Raw genomic sequence first — 22394 nt, 5'->3', positions numbered from 1 at the left:
ATAGACATGCACTCTACAGTGAACTATTTACATTATACCAACCTAGATTGTTTATGGATATTCACTACACACTGAGCTAAGTCACATGGCTCTGTTATGATAGGCAGAAGTGTGAGGGAATCTTTGTCAATATAAATGTAGATATGTAAATGTAGGTATGTAAATGGCTATCCTAGGAATCTGTACAACTGATCCTTGCAAAGTAGGAGAGCAAAAGAAAGTAGACAATTATGCCTTCCTGTATGTACATATACGATGTGTTGTATAAATTATTCTACATAAGAAGAATGCCAATAATTCTTTTCTGTGTGTGTGTGTGTGTGTGTGTGTGTGTGTGTAATTCACCTCGGTCGCCTGCTGGTCACCCAGCCAGTCTTCCCCATTACGAAGCAAGCTCAGAGTTCATAGACCGATCTTCGGGTAGGACTGAGACCACATCAACACACAACACACACTGGGAAAGCGAGGCCATAACCCCTCGAGTTACATCCCGTACCTATTTACTGCTAGGTGAACAGGGGCCACACATTAAGAGGCTTGCCCATTTGCCTTGCCGCTTACCGGGACTCGAACCTGGCCCTCTCGATTGTGAGTCGAGCGTGCTAACCACTACACTACGCGTGTGTGTGTGTGTGTGTGTGTGTGTGTGTGTGTGTGTATTTACCTAGTTGTAGTTTTACAGGGCCTGGGCTTTATGCTCGTGTGGCCCCGTCTCCATATCTACACTTATCCAATCTTACTTTAAAACTATGCACACTCTTTGCAGACACTACTTCTTCATTCAAACTGTTCCACGTCTCAATACATCTTTGCGGGAAACTATACTTTTTAATATCTCTTACACATCTTCCCTTCCTCAGCTTCTTACTATGTGATCTTGTGCTTTGACTGGCATATTCTTCTCTCAGGATCAGATACTCATTGTCCACTTGGTCCATTCCATTTATCAATTTATAAACTTGTATGAGATCCCCTCTCTCCCTTCTCTGCTCCAATGTTGGAAGATCCATAGCCTTTAGTCTCTCCTCATATGTCATCCCTTCAAGTTCTGGGACCATTCTTGTAGCCATTTTTTGTAGTCTCTCCAGCTTCCTTATGTGTTTCTTTTGTGAGGGGTCCACACTACTCCTGCATATTCCAATCTGGGTCTTATTATAGTACTTATCAGTTTCTTCATCATTTCTTTGTCCATGTAGTGAAATGCTATTCCAACATTCCTTAGCAAATTATATGTCTCTGAAAATTCTATCAATATGGCTTGCCAGTTGATTATTTTCTTCTATCGTCACTCCCAAATCCTTTTCCTTTTTTACTTTCTCCAGTTCTACTCCATCGACCATCTTATAGATTCCCACTGGTCGTCTTTCACTCTTTCCCATTTCCATGACATGGCTTTTGTCCCCATTGAATTCCATCTCCCACTTTTTACTCCATTCCCAGATCTTATTTAGGTCTTCTTGTAGTATTTCACAATCCTCTTTTTGCTTTATACCTCTGCACAGTTTTGCATCGTCCACAAACAGATTTATGTAGTGTGTGTGTGTGTGTGTGTGTGTGTGTGTGTGTGTAATTCACCATGGTGGCCTGCTGGTCACCCAGCCAGCCTTTCCCATAACAGAGCAAGCTCAGAGTTCATAGACTGATCCTTGGGTAGGACTGAGACCACAACACACTCCACACACCGGGAAAGCAAGGCCACAAACCCTCAAGTTACATCCCGTATCTACTTGCTGCGAGGTGAACAGGGGCTACACATTAAGAGGCTTGCCCATTTGCCTCGCTGCACCCGGGACTCGAACCTGAGCCTTCTCGGTTGTGAGCCGAGTGCACTAACCACTACACTATGTGGTGTGTGTATTTACCTACGAGTAGTTGTAGTTTTACAGGGCCTGGGCTTTATGCTCGTGTGGCCCCGTCTCCATATCTACACTTATCCAATCTTACTTTAAAAGTATGCACACTCGTTGCAGACACTACTTCTTCATTTAAACTGTTCCACGTCTCAATACATCTTTGCGGAAACTATATTTTTAACATCTCTCAGACATCTTCCTTTTCTCAGCTTTTTACTATGCGATCTTGTGCTTGGATGTCATATTCTTCTCTCAGGATCAGTTTCTCATTATCCACTTGGTCCATTCCGTTGATCAATTTATAAACTTGTATCAGGTCTCCTCTCTCCTTCTTTGTTCCAGGGTTGGTAGATCCATAGCCTTTAGTCTCTCCTCATATGTCATCCCTTCAAATTCTGGAACCATTCTTGTAGCCATATTTTGTAGTCTCTCCAATTTCCTTATGTGTTTCTTTTTATGAGGGGTCCACACTACTCCTGCATATTCCAATCTGGGTCTTATTATAGTACTTATCAATTTCTTCATCATTTCTTTGTCCATGTAGTGAAATGCTACTCCAATATTCCTTAGCAAATTATACGTCTCTCTGAAAATTCTATCAATATGGCTTACTGGTTGATTATTTTCTTCCATCGTCACTCCTAAGTCCTTTTCCTTTTTTACTTTCTCCAGTTCTACTCCATCTCCCATCTTATAGATTCCCACTGGTCGTCTTTCACTCTTTCCCATTTCCATGACATGGCTTTTGTTCACATTGAATTCCATTTCCCACTTTTACTCCATTCCCAGATCTTATTTAGGTCTTCTTGCAGTATTTCACAATCCTCTTTTGCTTTATAACTCTGCACAGTTTCGTATCATCTGCAAACAGATTTATGTAGCTGTTCACTCCTTCTGGCATGTCGTTAATATAAATGAGGAAAAGTATTGGTGTGTGTGTGTGTGTGTGTGTGTGTGTGTGTGTCACCATGGTGGCCTGCTGGTCACCCAGCCAGCCTTTCCCATAACAGAGCAAGTTCAGAGTTCATAGACTGATCCTTGGGTAGGACTGAGACCACAACACACTCCACACACCGGGAAAGCAAGGCCACAAACCCTCAAGTTACATCCCGTATCTACTTGCTGCGAGGTGAACAGGGGCTACACATTAAGAGGCTTGCCCATTTGCCTCGCTGCACCCGGGACTCGAACCTGAGCCTTCTCAGTTGTGAGCCGAGTGCACTAACCACTACACTATGTGGTGTGTGTATTTACCTAGTTGTAGTTTTACAGGGCCTGGGCTTTATGCTCGTGTGGCCCCGTCTCCATATCTACACTTATCCAATCTTACTTTAAAAGTATGCACACTCGTTGCAGACACTACTTCTTCATTTAAACTATTCCACGTCTCAATACATCTTTGCGGGAAACTATATTTTTTAACATCTCTCAGACATCTTCCTTTTCTCAGCTTTTTACAATGCGATCTTGTGCTTCGGATGTCATATTCTTCTCTCAGGATCAGTTTCTCATTATCCACTTGGTCCATTCCGTTGATCAATTTATAAACTTGTATCAGGTCTCCTCTCTCCTTCTTTGTTCCAGGGTTGGTAGATCCATAGCCTTTAGTCTCTCCTCATATGTCATCCCTTCAAATTCTGGAACCATTCTTGTAGCCATTTTTGTAGTCTCTCCAATTTCCTTATGTGTTTCTTTTATGAGGGGTCCACACTACTCCTGCATATTCCAATCTGGGTCTTATTATAGTACTTATCAATTTCTTCATCATTTCTTTGTCCATGTAGTGAAATGCTACTCCAATATTCCTTAGCAAATTATATGTTTCTCTAAAAATTCTATCAATATGGCTTACTGGTTGATTGTTTTCTTCCATCGTCACTCCTAAGTCCTTTTCCTTTTTTACTTTCTCCAGTTCTACTCCATCTCCCATCTTATAGATTCCCACAGGTCATCTTTCACTCTTTCCCATTTCCATGACATGGCTTTTGTTCACATTGAATTCCATTTCCCACTTTTTGCTCCATTCCCATATCTTATTTAGGTCTTCTTGCAGTATTTCACAATCCTCTTTTTGCTTTATAACTCTGCACAGTTTCGTATCATCTGCAAACAGATTTATGTAGCTGTTCACTCCTTCTGGCATGTCGTTAATATAAATGAGGAAAAGTATTGGTGTGTGTGTGTGTGTGTGTGTGTGTGTGTGTATTTACCTAATTGTATTTACCTAATTGTAACATACGGGAAAAGAGCTATGCTCGTGTTGTCCCGTCTCCATATCTATTAATGTCCAGCTTTTTCTTAAAATCATGAATATTCCTTGCGTTGACCACTTCCACGTCTAAACTATTCCATGCTTCCACCCTTCTATGAGGGAAGCTATATTTTTTCACATCTCTCCTATAATTAGTTTTAGTTTTTTCCCATGCCCTCTCGACATTCTTTCATTCCACATACACAGATCTTCCCTATCCATTTTTTCCATGCCAATCATCACTCTGTATATTGCTATCAGGTCTCCCCTTTCTCTTCTGTTTTCCAGGGTCGGAAGTTGCATTCTTTTCAGTCTGTCTTCATAAGTCAAATCTCTTAAGTCAGGCACCATTTTTGTTGCAGCCCTCTGTACTGTGTGTGTGTGTGCAGGTGTATTTCTGTATACTTTTTCTCTACCACAGCACTAGACAACTGCTGATGATAGGAGAGTTCAACAATACCTCTATCATGTCAACAGCAAAGTCAGGCACAGGTGGGTTGTACAGTATAGTATAGTTGTCCATCTTGAAGCCCTCAAAATTTCTGGACTCAGCTGGCATCATGGTGTACTCCAGCATGGACACCAAGGTCTCAACATCCTGGTACTTTGGTGTCAAGCCGGCACGCACCACATTGTCAGAGCAGGCCATACACTCAATGCAGTCTGTAAAAGCAATAATATGGAGTGGTAGTGAACATTAGCACACAGCAATGAAGACAAGATTATGTAGGGATATGACTGATTATTGAAGCATTCAGTATATTATGGTCATAGAAAATAAACCAAGGACAACTGAAAGATGTTCAAGTCAAAGTAACTGAGGAATTTATTAGTTAATGTGAGGTATTTGGTGCAAAGAGAGAGAGAGAGAGAGAGAGAGAGAGAGAGAGAGAGAGAGAGAGAGAGAGAGAGAGAGAGAGAGAGAGAGAGAGAGAGAGAGAGAGAGAGAGAGAGAGATCTTCTTCCTTGCATCTAATACTACACATTTTTCATTAATCCCATTTCTGTCTCCCCTTAATCCTCTTTCTCTCACATCAAGATGCAATCATCTGCAAAGCATTCTTTTCTAATTGTTTTCATTCTTTCTCTACAAGTCCAAGTCCTGCTTTGCTCAATCACCTAACACTATTACATAAGAACATAAGAACATATGAGAAGAGGGAAGCTGCAAGAGGCTGCCAGGCCTACACATTGCAGTCCCTGTGTGTTTAAGCTACCTAATTCCATCTATCATCCCCATCCATGAACTTATCTAACCTTCTTTTAAAGCTCCCTATTGACTCAGCCCTGACTACATGACCACTGAGACCGTTCCACTCATCAACCACTCAGCTTGAAAACCAGTTTCTTCCCATTTCTTTACTAACAATGAATTTTTCAAGTTTAAACCCATTATTTCTGGTTCTGTCCCCATTTCTAATTCTAAGAACTACATTCATGTCTCCTTTGTTAAAACCTTTATACCACTTAAATAATTCTATCAGGTCTCCTCTTAACTTACGTCTCTCTAAAGAATGCAGATTGAGTTTTTTCAGTCTCACTTCATAGGGAATATCCCTCAAACCCTGTATCTTTTTAGTCATCCTCCTTTGCAATGACTCCAACAGAGCTATATCCTTCCTATAATGTGGGGACCAGAATTGCACTGCATAGTCAAGATGTGGTCTGACCAGCACCAAGTACTATTCCATAACCACTCCTCTTTAACACATGATCATTTCTCATTAGTCTGAATGTTTTACACAACACATTTTTCCTACCAAACTCCATATTCATTAAATTCCACCTTCTTCCAAATTCTGTTTCAATTTCATATACAGTCAAGCCTCGGCTATCGCGACTTCAGCTATCGCGTTTTATTGCTATCACGCACCCATGAAAAGCTGCTAAAATTTCATTATTGCGACCTCAGATGCCTGCTATTGTGCGCCCAGCCATGACGTCATGGGATATCTGAGCGCTCATTGGCCAAAACCGCCTTCCTGCCAAGATGAAACACAGTCTCTGAGTTGTTCAATTCGGCTATCACGTTTTCGGCTATAGCACAGCTATTTCGGCCCCAATTGGACGCGATACATGTACTAATACATTTCTTCTCTCTCCCCCATACAAGGCTCCTTGTAATGTTCTTACCTCCAAACAGATAAGCATGAATAATGTTGGGTCCCAGGAACATGGCTTGGCCAGGCTGCAGCGTTAGGTAGTTAAGAAGATAAATGGAGAAACAACCAACATCACCTGGATACTTCTCATGGAGTGTTGTGAAAAGGTCACGCAGCAGCTCATCACCTTTGGCCGAGTCTGCCAAGAAAGAGATTTGTTCAGTGATCTGGGACACAAACTGCAAAAAAATGTGTCAAACAAGTCACAAGAGATCAGTTAAATAGCAGACTTCTGCATGACACACCCATTTCAGCGAGTCTTGTCAGGAGGTCACTCAGAGCTGACTCAATGTTTTCTTTGGGAGCGTTCATCATTGTTGAGAAACATGACTTCAGATTTGCCTCTGTAGGTTCCTCAATAAAAGTTTTGGCATTTTCTTCACCTACTACCTGCTGCAGCTCAGGAAGCTCTGTAACGTAAAGAATATGATGATTTTCATGTTTAATGGGTTCAGCTGAGGAGTACTACAGTATATATATGAAAGAATGGTGAAAATAGAAAGAGATGACAGAATATAAGGAAAGAATGTACTGCTAAAAATAAATGGAGACTTGTCATGGCAATCTTTTGATAGGAAGTTTTATCAATAAGTGCCAGATACATTAGTACAGATTCTATTTTTTAGGGATGGAGTACATGAGCAACTCTGTGGCACCACGTTGTGGCGGAGATGTAGCTCTCCATGAGTCTCCTTTGTTTAGAAGCGTCTGTGGCAAGCGACTATGGCAAGCTGTCGCTCATCCCTGCCACAGTGTGGCATGGCAGTGTTGAGGACCCATGCACGCAAGTGACTGTGGTTGAGCCTCGGGCAGTCAGTCACATATCAAATGTGGTGCCATAAAGTCACTTGTGTGCTCCAGGCCTTAAAAAAAATATAGCATAAAGTTGTGTTTTACTTATTTATTATGTTACATATTCTTTAACACAAAGAAAATGATGACTGCATAAAGTATAATCTAAAAATTACTGCAAATGAAAACAAGTTAAACTGCCTTACAAGCCACAAGTTTAATCATCTATTTTACTAGATGTTATTTACTGCTGAAAAGTGATATTTTTGACTTGTGATTATGGTATTAGACAAAACGGTAGTTTACAAGATATGTTCTAGTAATCAGTCACTAAGAAATTTGCTGACTTAAAAGTAAAGGTTTATTTTAGGTGATACCTGTCAAATGCTTTGTTATTTCCTGAGATGGTCTGAAGCCACACAGTGCCTGGAAGGGTGTGAGAGCAATGGTCATTTCAGGCTTGTGGTTCGGGTCCTTGTACACATCTGGTCGTTCCTGGTGGAGTTCTTCAGCATGGCTCTGAGAAAATAAAATGTTAATTAATACCAAAAAAGTTTCAATAACATTGCAAAAGTATGATGATGGAAATGAGTTAAGCAATCCTTTCCTTTATAGGAACAAAGAGGAATGGTAGCATGTTTGGGCATAATTTTTATCATGTTTTTGGTAGCCAAAAATTTTATGTAAAAGCATAATTATTCACTATAAAAATCACAAAAAAATCTGGTCTGGGTATAATTTATGATGTGAAAAAGCAAAAACTATTTGTGGATACCTTGTTGGGGTGCGCCTGGATGGAAAGTGCCTGGTTGACACTGAGCACCTTGAAGAGGAATGGTAGCTGCTCCCCAAATGTCTGAATGACAGGTGTCCCCAGCACTCCTGGGTGCCTCCTGATGTAATGGCCAAGGGTTTCACCAGAGCCTACCAAAACAATTAAGTATCATCACAACCTTCAGTAGAGAGCTTATAGGGAAGAGGAAGAAAAAGAAGAAGAAGAAGAAGAAGAAGAAGATTTTTTTTTTATTTATTTATGAATCAGTTGTTCATATAATCTCAGTTTCAGAAGTGGTCACAACACACTTCCAGCACAACAGTATTTTTGCCCGATTAATTCTTTTGCTTTTTTTTCACAATATGAATGCTCCTTAATACACATATTATAAGAGTTCAAGTGGAAAATATGTAAGAAGTTTTAATCTAAAATGCTGTCCACAAACTGTCTTATACACACACAAGAAAACTTATTACCATTTCTCTGTCTTGAAAACTAGAGTACCCACTGTTATTTTGTCACCAAGGTTTCCAGCATAGTAGATTTATAAAGTCAAATCCTTCTACGCATGTATTATCTGCCCATCAAGAACTAGACAGCACATTTCATTACCTTTGATGACTGAAGGGCCATTGGGATGTGTTCCCATCCATAGCTCAGCAAATGGCTCCTCCTCAGACACTTCCAAGTCAGGGGAGACAGCCTTGGCCAGCTGGGCCACGAAGCTCTTCAGGCCATACACACCCCAGGCATACTTCTGAACAGCACATTCAAGCTCCATTCTGCCAAAGTAAAGACAGCCACAGATAAGGAAATATCTTTACACTTCAGACAAATAGAAGAAGATTGCTGTGTGATTTGATAATGTAAAACAAAACTATTTTTTTTATTGCTTTTCTCTGAATCTTCATACCTGGCTTGATCTTTACTTTGTGAACACAACACTTAGTTGTCGAAAATAAAGCTACATAGAAGCAATCTTCTGCTTTTACTTTTGATGATGATGTTCAGAATTATTGCAAGAATCTTGTCTAACATTAATGATTATTTGAAAATGCATATTCTTCACATCAAAATTGGTAGCATCAAAGTTAGTAATTATAACTGGTACAAACACAAGGAAATACTCAACATTCAATAAATTGAAAGCAATGATGAAAAGATTTGCCAGGAAGTGTTATGTGCATCAATACCTTTTACAAACTGCAGACACTATGCCTTAGGAAAGCAAATTTTTTCTGAAAGTTCTCATATGACATTACTTGTTCAGCTGAATCTCTTAAACTTAATTCAGTGAATTTTGCCACATGTTTTGCTTCACCAGTATTTTATTTCATTTAAAGAACAAAATGGACAATATTAACAAACAACTTTAGGAGAAGAATAATTGAGTGTCTGATTGAAGATCTTATAAAAGATACACAACAAGTCATTGAATAGTAACCATAGCAAATTAAGTTAGGTAAAATATACAGAAAATGACACAAGAGTTGTGAATAGCAATTGTTACATGTTAATGATACACTATTCACTAGTTCATACTGCTATACTGCATATTTAGTGTCCAATGATGTAAGGTTAACTAAGATGTATTGTTCATTACAGTGGTAATATTTCATGTTGGTGTTGACCTTTTCATGAACAGGGACAAGCAATTATATGAAGGAAGTACAATATATGTTTTATAATTCAAAGAAACTTACGGTGTGCTACAAGTATATATATCCTATCAGTTCAAGTGTTCAACAATACAGAGATATAGAGCTCCAGTTTTCTCTACTGCAAGACGTAAGTGTACTGCCACTTACACTAAATTATCTTGAATACTGTCAACACTGATAATGGTTCAAAATGTAAATGCACCTTTAATTCATAAGATAATTCCAAGACTGCTAGTAGGAGGAGTGGAGTTCAAGGGGAGTTTCAAGTTATGAATAAATGCAAATGATATATAAGTAGTTTGGGAGTGGAGTGACAAAATAAATATAAGTAAATGTACAGAATAATGTTCATTTCACTCAAGCATACAAAATAATTTTTCTAGGAGCACATTTCATTGTTACACATGTTATGACCTCCAAAATTTTCTCTAATTTAACCAAAATGCTATGACAAAACTCCCAACTCACTGTATGCAATAAATAATAATAATAATGATGTGTTGATAGTAATGAAGTGCAGTGTAATTTATATATAAAAATAAGTTGTATCTAGCAGAATGATGAGCAAGATTTTGTTGTAACACTATAAAAAGGCCGAGTACATGCATCCCTGCACATCAGAGTGAACAGTGTGGCGAGTGTCATACTGTAACAGGCCCGCTGACTGCACCTTACTGAGAGAAGGTAAAATGTACTTCTAAAGCACCTCAGACACTGCAATAAACATGTAATTATGTGTGGTGATGCAGGTCAGACTTCAACCTTCAGTGCCAGCCTGCACCTCGATCCTGTCCCTCAGCTGTGCCTGGCTCAGCCGCGGTTCCTCCCCCGTGGCGGTGACGCAGGTGGGCCAACACCTGGGCCACCCCGCCGCCACGTAACACCCCGGTGGACACACGCGTACAACACTCACGTAGTGTGGCGAGGGATCCGGCGGTGCGGGAACAAGTGTATCCTTCCTACTACCGTCACCTGGGGCGAGAGTAAGCGGTGGGCTGCACCGTCTGGCTGTCTTCTGCTGGTTTGTTTACGTTTACAGGGCGCCGCGATCCGAATCCGGATTCCCGCGGCTGTCTCAACTGTGCTGCAAAGGTCACCACAGGACCGTGTGACTGCATGACACACACACACACACACACACACACATTATATATATATATATATATATATATATATATATATATATATATATATATATATATATATATATATATATATATATATATATATATATATATATATATATATATATATATATATATATATATATATATATATATATATATATATATATATATATATATATATATATATATATATATATATATATATATATATATATATATATATATATATATATATATATATATATATATATATATATATATATATATGTCTACACACACATACAGGTCGTTTGGAAGGGCGATGGACTGACTCACTGTAAGAATATAAATGCATATGAGGGAGGGGGTCCCAGTGTTATATTATTGCCATGTGCAGGTTAGTAACAATGACAGTTCTCTTTCCACCCAGCCGCGGAATATGTGATCTCAATTCTCTTTATGTGTATATATATATATATATATATATATATATATATATATATATATATATATATATATATATATATATATATATATATATATATATATATATATATATATATATATATATATATATGTGTGTGTGTGTGTGTGTGTGTGTGTGTGTGTGTGTGTGTGTGTGTATATATATATATATATATATATATATATATATATATATATATATATATATATATATATATATATATATATATGTGTGTGTGTGTGTGTGTGTGTGTGTGTGTGTGTGTGTGTGTGTGTGTATATATATATATATATATATATATATATATATATATATATATATATATATATATATATATATATATATATATATATATATATATATATATATATACACACACAGAGAGAGAGAGAGAGAGAGAGAGAGAGAGAGAGAGAGAGAGAGAATTTGTCGCAGTTGTTCTGAGATGGGAAGGTTGCAGTGCAGTGGATGTGTGGTGGTGTGCCGCGGTGCTGGCGTGGATTCCCGTGGTTGGAGTGCTTTTACCTCCAGTACATGCTACAAGTGGTAAAGGCTTTTAAAAGTGAGGTCAGCATATTACTTTCCAGTGTTTAGTCAAATTCACCTTGAATGCACCAAACATCCCTCTGACGGGCCTTGCACTGCCCAGCAGACGTAAAGCATGGTGCATTATACGATGTCCTGCTGTCCATCTCATCCGTCTTATCTCCCCAGAGGACACATGCAAAGTAATTCTGTGCCTAGACTTGCCTCCTTCCCTAGTCTGCAGCGTTCCAGGAGGATGTGAGGAACATGGAAACACCTTCTGTGTGTGTTGCCTGCAGGCTGCAGGCTTGCTGTGGTGGACAGCCTTGACCATTGAGTCAATATCTATCTTAAAGAAAAACTGGTACATCCCATCACTTGCCCCTAAACCTCTATTTATAAAGCTTAACTTCCACCCATTATTCTATAGGCGCGGAGCCAGAACACCCAGCCCCGAGTAACCCGCACCTTGGGCCGCTGAGGTGCAGTCATGTCCGAGACGACTGAACCAATACGTGATGGATGCATTTACCGCGTGCTTCAAGGCAGCGCTTGAAGACCAAACTAGTCATTGTAAGGCTATATCTTTCCTGGCCTTGACTGTATAGACATTCCTGCGGCGTGGTGTCAGGGTCATCTGTGGTGTAGCAGCAGCTCAACTTTCATCATTACAGGAAGGGAAGGTGTTGGTGGGGACAGCCTTAAGGCGATGCATCTTCACACACACACACACACACACACACACACACACACACACACACACACACACACACACACACATGAAGAACGGCTGAAGCAAGAAGAGAACGAGGAGACCTAATAACAATGTACAAGATAGTCAATGGCATTGAAAAGATAGACAAGGAAGACCTGGTCCTGATGACAGAAGAGGAAAGAAAGACAAGAGGACATGTAAAGATCACATTAAAACAATATATGAAAGATATTAGAAAATACAGTTTTCTACATAGAACGGTGAAGAAGTGGAATGCATTAAATAATGAAATTGTTACAGCACATAATATGCATAAATTGAATAAAAAAATTGGATAAATGGAAACATGAAGACAGGACACTATGAGCCTCGCTTGAACCCTGTACAAAACAACTATAGGTAAATACACGTCACACTCTCTCTCTCTCTCTCTCTCTCTCTCTCTCTCTCTCTCTCTGTAAGAGGGAGAACTGCTAAGAGCAAAAAAAAATATATTAGAAAAAAAAAGACCCACTAGGATTGCAGGTTCCATAAAAGATTAGAAAGAATTAGTCAAAAGAGTGGGACAAATGTCTTGACACCTCTCTCTTAAAGAAGTTAAGTCGTAGGAAGATGGAAATACAGAAGCAGGGAGGGAGTTCCAGAGTTTACCAGTGAAAGGTATGAATGACTGAGAATACTGGTTGACTCTTATATTAAAGGGTTGGACAAAATAGGGATGAGAGGAAGAAGAAAGCCTTGCGCAGCGAGGCCGCAGGAGGAGGGAGGCATACAGTTAGCAAGATCAATAGAGCAATTAGCATGAAAATAGCGATAAAAGATGTATAGAGATGCAATCTTTCGGCGGTGAGAAAGAAGCTGAAGACAGTTAGTCAGAGGAGGGGGAGTTAATGAGACGAAAAGCTTTTGATTCCACCCTATCAAATACAGCTGTATGAGTGGAACCCCCAAACATGCGAAGAGAACTCCATACAAGGACGGATAAGACCTTTGTACATAGTTGGCAGTTGGAAGGGCGAGAAAAACTGGCGGAGACGCCGCAGAACACCTAACTTCATAGACGCTGTTTTAGCAAGACATGAGATGTGAAGTTTCCAGTCAAGATTATGAGCAAAGGACAGACCGAGGATATTCAGTGTGGAAGAGGGAGACAGTTGAGTGTCATTGAAGAAGAGGGGATAGTTGTCTGGAAGATTGTGTCAAGTTGATAGATGGAGGAATTGAGTTTTGAGGCATTGAAAACTACTAGATTTTCTCTGCCCCAATCAGAAATCTTAGAAAGATCAGAAGTCAGGCGTTCTGTGGCGTCCCTGCGTGATCTGTTGACTTCCTGAAGGGTTGGTCGTCTCTGAAAGGACGTGGAAAGATGTAGGGTGGTATCATCAGCGTAGGAGTGGATAGGGCAAGAAGTTTGGTTAAGAAGGTCATTAATGAATAATAGAAAGAGAGTGGGTGACAGGACAGAACTCTGAGGAACACCACTATTAATAGATTTAGGAGAAGAACAGTGGCCGTCTACCACAGCAGCAATAGAACGGTCGGAAAGGAAACTTGAGATAAAGTTGCAGAGAGGATAGAAACCGTAGGAGGGCAGTTTGGAAATCAAAGCTTTATGCCAGACTCTATCAAAAGCTTTTGATATGTCTAACGCGACAGCAAAAGTTTCACCGAAATCTCTAAAAGAGGATGACCAAGACTCAGTAAGGAAAGCCAGAAGATCACCAGTAGAGCGACCTTGACGGAAGCCATAATGGCGATCAGATAGAAGATTGTGAAGTAACAGATGTATAAGAGTCTTCCTATTTAGGATAGATTAAAAAGCTTTAGACAAGCAAGAGATTAAAGCTATAGGACGGTAGTTTGAGGGATTAGAACGGTCACCCTTTTTAGGAACAGGCTGAATGTAGGCAAACTTCCAGCAAGAAGGAAAGATAGAAGTCGACAGGCATAGTTGAAAGAAAGGCAAGGTGCAAGCACGGAAGCACAGTTTTTGAGAACAATACGAGAGACCCCATTGGGTCCATAAGCCTTCTGAGGGTTTAAGCCAGCAAGGGGATGGAAAACATCATTACGAAGAATTTTAATTGAAGACATGAAATAGTCAGAGGGAGGGACAAGCCCAGAATCTTCCAAGCTGGAGTTTTTATCAAAGGTTTGAGAAAAGAGTTCAACTTTAGAGACAGAAGAGATGGCAGTGGTGCCATCAGGATGAAATAAAGGAGGGAAAGATGAAGTAAAGTTATTGGAGATGTTTTTGGCCAGATGCCAGAAGTCACGAGGGAGTTTGAGTTTGAGAGATTTTGACATTTTCTATTTATGAAGGAGTCTTTGGCAGGGTGAAGAACAGACTTGCCATGATTCCGGGCAGAAATTTAAAGTGCGTGAGATTCAGGAGATGGAAGGCTCAAGTACCTTTAATGGGCAACCTCTCTCTCTTTATCACGTATAGCACGAGAACAGGCTGTGTTAAACCAAGGTTTAGAAGGTTTAGGTTGAGAAAAGAATGAGGAATGTACGCCTCCATGCCAGACACTATCACCTCTGTTATGCGTTCAGCACAAAGAGATGGGTCTCTGACACGGAAACAGTAATCATTCCAGGAAAATCAGCATAATACCTCCTCAGGTCCCCCAACTGGCAGAGGCAAAACGCCAGAGGCACCTTCGCTTTGGGGATCCTGAGGAGGGATTGGAGAAATAGGACAAGATACAGAAATGAGATTGTGATCGGAGGAGCCCAACGGAGATGAAAGGGTGACAGCATAAGCAGAAGGATTAGAGGTGAGGAAGAGATCAAGAATGTTGGGCGCATCTCCAAGACGGTCAGGAATACGAGTAGGGTGTTGCACCAGTTGCTCTAGGTCATGGAGGATAGCAAAGTTGAAGGCTAGTTCACCAGGATGGTCAGTGAAGGGAGAGGAAAGCTAAAGCTGGTGGTGAACATTGAAATCTCCAAGGATGGAGATCTCCGCGAAGAGGTAGAGGGACAGAATGTGGTCCACTTTGGAAGTTAAATACTCAAAGAATTTACTATGGTCAGAGGACTTAGGGATATATATATATATATATATATATATATATATATATATATATATATATATATATATATATATATATATATATATATACACACACACACACACACACATATATATATATATATATATATATATATATATATATATATATATATATATATATATATATATATATATATATATATATATATATATATAATAGACAACAAAGATAAATTTAGTTAGAGAGTGACTGTTGAGTCTAAGTCAGATGGTGGAAAACTCGGAAGATTCAAGAGCGTGGGCATGAGAGCAAGTTAAGTCGTTGCGTACATAGACGCAACATCCAGCTTTGGAATGAAAATGAGAATAGAGAAAGTAAGAGGGAACAGAGAAGGGGCTACTGTCAGTTGCCTGAGACAGCTGTGTTTCGGTGAGGAAAAGAAGATAAGGTTTAGTAGAGGAGAGGTGGTGTTTCACAGATTGAAAATTACATGTAAGACCGTGAATGTTGCAGAAGTGAATGAAGAAAAGTTGAGGGAGGTGTCAAGACATTTTGGGTCGCCAACGAGAGAGCAGTACTAGGGACATTTCTAGTCCCCTCCTCAGAAGGGGACGGAAGCTGGATTTGGAGTTGGCATTTTTTTATTTTGAATTCTAAGTGCATGTAGTTTTATGAGAAGTAGGCTGTGACTGCCTCCTTGAATTGTGAGACACAAAGGGAAACGTTCAGCGAGATCACAACTAGCTTTAATGGAAGATTCACAGCACCTCTAAACTAGTGCTATTAGACCTCGCTGGGAGTAAAAGATCTTTTCGGTAGGTGTCTACAACTTTCTCCATACTACTGTGTGTGTGTGTGTGTGTGTGTGTGTGTGTGTGTGTGTTATTCACCACGGTCGTCTGCTGGTCACCCAGCCCGTCTCTCCCCTACAGAAAGAGCTCAGAGCTCGTAGTGACCGATCATCGGGTAGGACTGAGACCACAACACACTCCATACACCGGGAAAGCGAGGCCACAACCCCTCGAGTTACATCCCGTACCTATTTACTGCTAGGTGAACAGGGGCCACACATTAAGAGGCTTGCCCATTTGCCTCGCCGCTTTCCGGGACTCGAACCCGGGCGGTGTGTGTGTGTGTGTGTGTGTGTGTGTGTGTGTGCGTTTCATTGTTTGATCTGGTGCAGTCTCTGACGAGACAGCCAGACGTTACCCTACGGAACGAGCTCAGAGCTCATTATTTCCGATCTTCGGATAGGCCTGAAACCAGGCACACACCACACACCGGGACAACAAGGTCACAACTCCTCGATTTACATCCCGTACCTACTCACTGCTAGGTGAACAGGGGCTACACGTGAAAGGAGACACACCCAAATATCTCCACCCGGCCGGGGAATCGAACCCCATTCCTCTGGCTTGTGAAGCCAGCGCTCTAACCACTGAGCTACCGTGTGTGTGTGTGTGTGTGTGTGTGTGTGTGTGTGTGTGTGTGTGTGTGTAGCAATATAACAGTTAGTTTGTACCAATGTACCAGTATAAGTATAGTAATGTACAGCCACAAGTCTCGGATGTTTCATTGGGTAGATGGGTGAGGATATTGGAGAGTGGTGATCACTAAATGTGTGGAGGGCAAGTATGCTGGAACTAAAAAATTAGATAGTTCCTCCTCTGATGAGTTTAAACAGTTTTATGAAGAATCATTTAACCTACCAAATACTCCGCGCCTCTGTACAGAAGAAGTTCATATCAAATGTATATGTACCAATATTAGATGACCCAATTTCTCTTCATGAGATTCAAGGACAGGTGAAAAAGTTAAAACCAGAGAAAGCCGATGGACCCGAAGGGTTACCGCCAGGTATTTTAAAGTCGTTACCTGTCCAATGGGTGATGCTACTCACAAATGTTTAATTCTATACTTTATATATTGGCACGTATCCTCTGAGTTGATCCAGAGCAAAACTGTTCACAATTAATATCTATGAAAGGTAATAAAAGGGACATGAGAAATTACAGATGGGTAAGTGTAAGAAGCAGTTTAGCCAAACTATATGACGTGGTTTTGTGTTCACGACTTCTGCTCTGGTTTAAGCCGCGTTTAGAGAACAAGTTTCGGCACAAAAGAACAGAGGATGTATGGAGCATATTGTTTGTCTACACTTATTGTGTGATATGGCTAGAAAGAAGTATACACTTTCTGTAACGTTTGTTGATTTTAAACAAGATTATGATAGAATACCGAGAAAGATGTTGTTCCATGTCTTCAAACGCCTTGGATGTGGGTTCAGTTACGATATCTACTATGGTTGCTATGCATAGTTAAACGGAAAGCTGAATCAGGACTGCTTTGGTATAGCTATTGCAGTAGGGGTAAAACAGGGCTCGCCCACATCGTGTTTTCTATTTGTCATTTTTGTTAATGATTTAATTCGCATCATAAAACAAGGCAGCAATTATGATGGATTCCTGAGGTGGTTGCACGTGCTTGTTATGATGGGTGACACGGTGCTACTGTCCACATCACGGCATATGTTGACCAGATTATCATTATTACAGGAGTTTGTTTAGAATATGGTATGATAGTGAACCATTCTAAAACCAAATTCTTCGTACTGAATGGTGGCAATGATGACGCCCGTCCGTTGGAGGTGAACGGTTTAACTGTTGAAGCACGTGAGTCGTACTTTTATTTAGGATCACCGTTCACCTGAGATGGGTCGACGTCTTCTGTTGTTAAATTACATGTAAGATGAAACTACCCCATGTACTTAAATGTGTGTCTTTTGTAAAGAAAAATCACGATATACCATATGTTATAAAAAAGCGTGATTTAGATGCAACACTAATGTCAACTTTAATGTATGGTGCAGAATCCTGGATTGGTGCCAATTTAAAACCTATGACTAGACTTTTTAATTGGTGTTTAAAACAGTTGTTAGGGATGAGAAAGTCAACATGTAATGACGTATGTTATGTAGAATCTGGCTACCAGCCCCTAGAAGTAATGGTCCACTCTATCCAACGTAAGTTCTTTCGGAATATGTGGCGAGAAAGTTCAACTCACGATGACGACCTACTGACCTTTGTAATGAATTGAAGTATGAATATAGGTACTAATACTGGTAGATTAGGAGAGGTCGCGGTCGCTTAGCCTTGGAGGAACGTGTGTGTTTGTGGTGAGGTGTTGTCAGAAAGACATGTGGTGGACTGGTGGTACAATGTACACTGATCCAACATATTGAGATATATACCAGTTCACCCATATGGAACAGGTATTAGTAGATCAGTTTACTCTAGATGTGACCTGTAGAATAGTGCATTGTATTCCCAGCGAATATTACTGAGTGCCAGCGATTATGAAATGTAGTATATGTACCAAACTTTGGTATGAATTATAAGTTACGTAATATTGCCAGATGTAGACTATTATAATACAATGTTATTTATGGTATGCCAGCGTACAGCAAATTTCACTTTTTGGACTATACGCTTATATTTCAATTCAATATTTTGGATTTATGAACTGCTGTGGTCAATAAAACTATCTATCTATCTATCTATCTATCTATCTACTTATCTGTGATCAGACGGACACAAAAAATCCCAAATTGACATTCCATCCACAGCATCAACAAACCGTAACGCTAAAAGGAGTGCCAACAGAATTTTAGTAAAAACTGAACAACTTCAAAGGTACATCGACACCATGGCAAGGCGGAATCTAGCAGTAGACACCCGTGAAATTATGGATGGAGCCAAAGAAATTTACCAAGGTGTGGCTCGGAATTGGAGCACACAGCAGCCCTCACTGTGGGTTGCGGCAACTATTGACTTACTTCACATTTATTCTTTACTTCCGTTATCGCGAATTTCATTATCACGCATGTTTTCAGCACCAATGTCGCGCCATAACGTGGGGATAGATGTGTGTGTGTGTGTGTGTGTGTGTGTGTGTGTGTGTGTGTGTGTGTGTGTGTGTGTGTGTGTGTGTGTGTGTGTGTGAGAGAGAGAGAGAGAGAGAGAGAGAGAGAGAGAGAGAGAGAGAGAGAGAGAGAGAGAGAGAGAGTCGCAGTAAAAAACACCATATCTATTCAACTTGTGACAGACAGTATCCCACACACACACACACACACACACACACACACACACACACACACACACACACACACACACACACACACACACACACACACACACACACACACACACACACACACACACACACACACACACACACACACACACAGTTGTTTAAAAGTTAAATTAGTCACAGGTCACAGAATATCTACTGCAATTCCGTCAATTCTTCTGTCTAAACCTATCATTAAAGGTGTTCCTCAGGGGTCTATTTTAGAGCCTATTCTTTTTCTGATTTATACAATGACATATATGTTCTAGTTCAAAATTTAAATTTACTGTATATGCCGATGACACAAATCTTTTATTAGCGGAGACAAACATTAATTCATTGCATCTAAACCTACAACAATAACTAATTCTAATAAAAAAAACCTGGTTAGTCTAATAATCTAAACTTAATATTAAAAAAACAAATTGCATCCTTTTTCAAAATCGTTCTAGGAAACACTATATGCCACAATTATCTCTAAAAGGTGAAATTATCCAACGCGTATCTCGCAATGAGTTTCTAGGTGTACACATCGATGAAAAGGTCAACTGGTGGTGTTATCACATTAATGAAGTATGAAAAAAAATATTCAAAATTTGAGGGATTTTGTATCGGGTTCGTTGCCAGTTAACAACAGAGGCTATGCTAAATATTTATTACACACTATGTTATCCTCATCTGATTTATTGTTTCTCTATATGGGGATCCACATGGCCATATTTTATAAATAAACTATAAATTGCTCAGAATTAAATTGTTAGGTGCATTTTTTTATGGGAAAATATGAATCGACCAGTCATATTTATACGCAATTAAATATATCAAATTTTAGGTTCATTAAAAAGTATTTCGTGTTATTACTTATTTACAAAAATGTTAATATGTTCCCAGGGAAAAAGGCTTTCACAGTCATAGAAAATGTCCATAATATAAGAAGTAATAATGTTAATTTGTTATGTCCACTGATTCGTACAACCCTCTACAATAAAAATGTGTTCTGTGACGGTCCTCAATTATGGAATTCCCTGCCTGCTGACTTAAAGAATATGTTATGTACTAATAATTTACTCCAATTTAAAAAGACAGTAAAAAGTTACTTGTACTGTTGTCAAACATCCTCGTGACTTGTTTGGCCTGTGATTCTTATTCTTGTATTATTTTTCTCTTAATGTTGGGTTATGTTAACTTTTACATCACATTATGTAATATGTATGTTCTAAACTGTCTGTACATTTGATTTCTTTTTTCTTTTTTTAACTTCTTCTGTCAAAGAGCGTCAGCTCGACAGATTATGCTAAACATATGTATAGCCTACATTTCTTGTATTATGTAACAAGATACCAATACATTTACTTTACTTAACTTCACACACACACACACACACACACACACACACACACACACACACACACACACACACACAATCGAGAGGGCCGGGTTCGAATCCCGGTAAGCGGCGAGGCAAATGGGCAAGTCTCTTAATGTGTGGCCCCTGTTCACCTAGCAGTAAATAGGTACGGGATGTAACTCGAGGGTTGTGGCCTCGCTTTCCCGGTGTGTGGAGTGTCTTATGTGGTCTCAGTCCTACCCGAAGATCGGTCTATGAGCCTTGAGCTCGCTCCGTAATGGGGAAGACTGGCTGGGTGACGACCGAGGTGAATCACACACACACTCTCTCTCTCTCTCTCTCTACAGGAGGAAGGAGGGAATGAGTCTTGTTTGTCCTCCCGTCAGCCACTTTCCTGCGATATCAATATGAAAGTGCAGGTTATGAATGCTAAGGCAGAGGGAGTGATATGTCAGGGCAGGTGGCGCCGCGTAAGTTGAAGGTTTGTGCTAGACTCAGCAGATACAGAAACTTGGCAAGAAGAGTAACAATGGTGGCAAAGCTGCGGCTCTCGGATATCAGAAACCAGCCACGAGTGTAAAGGCAGGTAGGAAGAAGGGGAGGGTAGGGGCACTAGGAGACTCCAGGAGGCCAGAGATAGCGACAGGATGTAAACGAAGGCAATATTCATTAAGGGAGGTACAGAAAGCTTAACGTTTAGGCACGCACCGCCAGTCCCCAAGATATAACCCAACAGTGGCCGTCACCAAGCCCACAGATACAGTTCAGCCTCCTGGATAGTGGCAGCAGAACAAAGTAGGTTAATGTCCTTAGCATACCGCAGCGCCTGTGTGCGTGGAGAAAGACAGGCAAAAAATGGTAAGACAGCAAAGAGGAGGGGACCGAGAAGAGAACCTTGCGGGACCTTTCCTGAGTCCAGATAAGATCTAAGGTGAGTTCCCCGTCACCAGAGATAAGGATCTAGAAGACAGGAAGGACATAACTGAGGGGTGGTTCTCTGAGTCCTTGGCGGACAAGCTTCTCAACGATGGCGTTGTGGTGAACAGAGTTTATAATATTAGAAATAATAATGTTAACTTAGTTTGCCCTCAGGTCCAAACAACTCTCCTCAAAAACTGTATACTGAGTTCAGGTCCTCAACTGTGGAATTCCTTACCAAATGAAATAAAAATAATCAATAACCTGTCACAATTAAAAATGATAAAAAAAAAAAAAAAAAAATTGAAAACTTCATTGTAATACGTATTTCATGAACATTATGGTTTTATGTTGAAATATATTTGTTTTGATATCTTATTTGTGAAATGATTTCATTTTGTTCATATTATACGAATTTACATGTTTTGTTGTGTTTATTACGGAAGGTTCTTGGTCGAGTTAGTGAAGATATTATTCAGGGCGTTTCTGGTTATGAATAATGTAATTTAAGTGAGCTTCTGTATAAAATGACTTTGTGTATTATTGCCTTTTATGTATCGCATCCACATTATAGCAAACAGTAAAACTCCGTCTGTCAGGGAGCTGCGGCTTGACAGACCGTGCCATTTCATGTATATAAATTTACTTTTGTAGGTAATTTTTTTTTTTCTCAT

At 39.9% G+C, this 22394-nt stretch overlaps 1 protein-coding gene across 3 annotated transcripts in view; it reads right to left on the bottom strand.

Moving 5' to 3' along the window:
- The window catches only part of LOC123498850 (mannose-6-phosphate isomerase-like), a 114322-nt gene that overhangs the window by 2287 nt on the left and 89641 nt on the right, over window positions 1-22394 (bottom strand). The window contains exons 3-9 of one of the 3 annotated variants that reach the window (XM_045246327.1): window positions 10408-10578; window positions 8446-8615; window positions 7834-7982; window positions 7436-7577; window positions 6512-6676; window positions 6238-6405; window positions 4565-4767 (exon numbers count right to left, since the gene is read on the bottom strand). In XM_045246327.1, coding sequence (XP_045102262.1) covers window positions 4565-4767; window positions 6238-6405; window positions 6512-6676; window positions 7436-7577; window positions 7834-7982; window positions 8446-8615; window positions 10408-10578 — 1168 coding nt within the window. The other 2 variants (XM_045246328.1, XM_045246329.1) reach the window with 2 other exon arrangements.

Source organism: Portunus trituberculatus, chromosome 48, assembly GCF_017591435.1.
Source record: "Portunus trituberculatus isolate SZX2019 chromosome 48, ASM1759143v1, whole genome shotgun sequence".
NCBI lineage: Eukaryota > Metazoa > Arthropoda > Malacostraca > Decapoda > Portunidae > Portunus > Portunus trituberculatus.
Note: the sequence above shows the minus strand (reverse complement) of the source record. Positions and strands in the feature narration are given on the sequence as shown.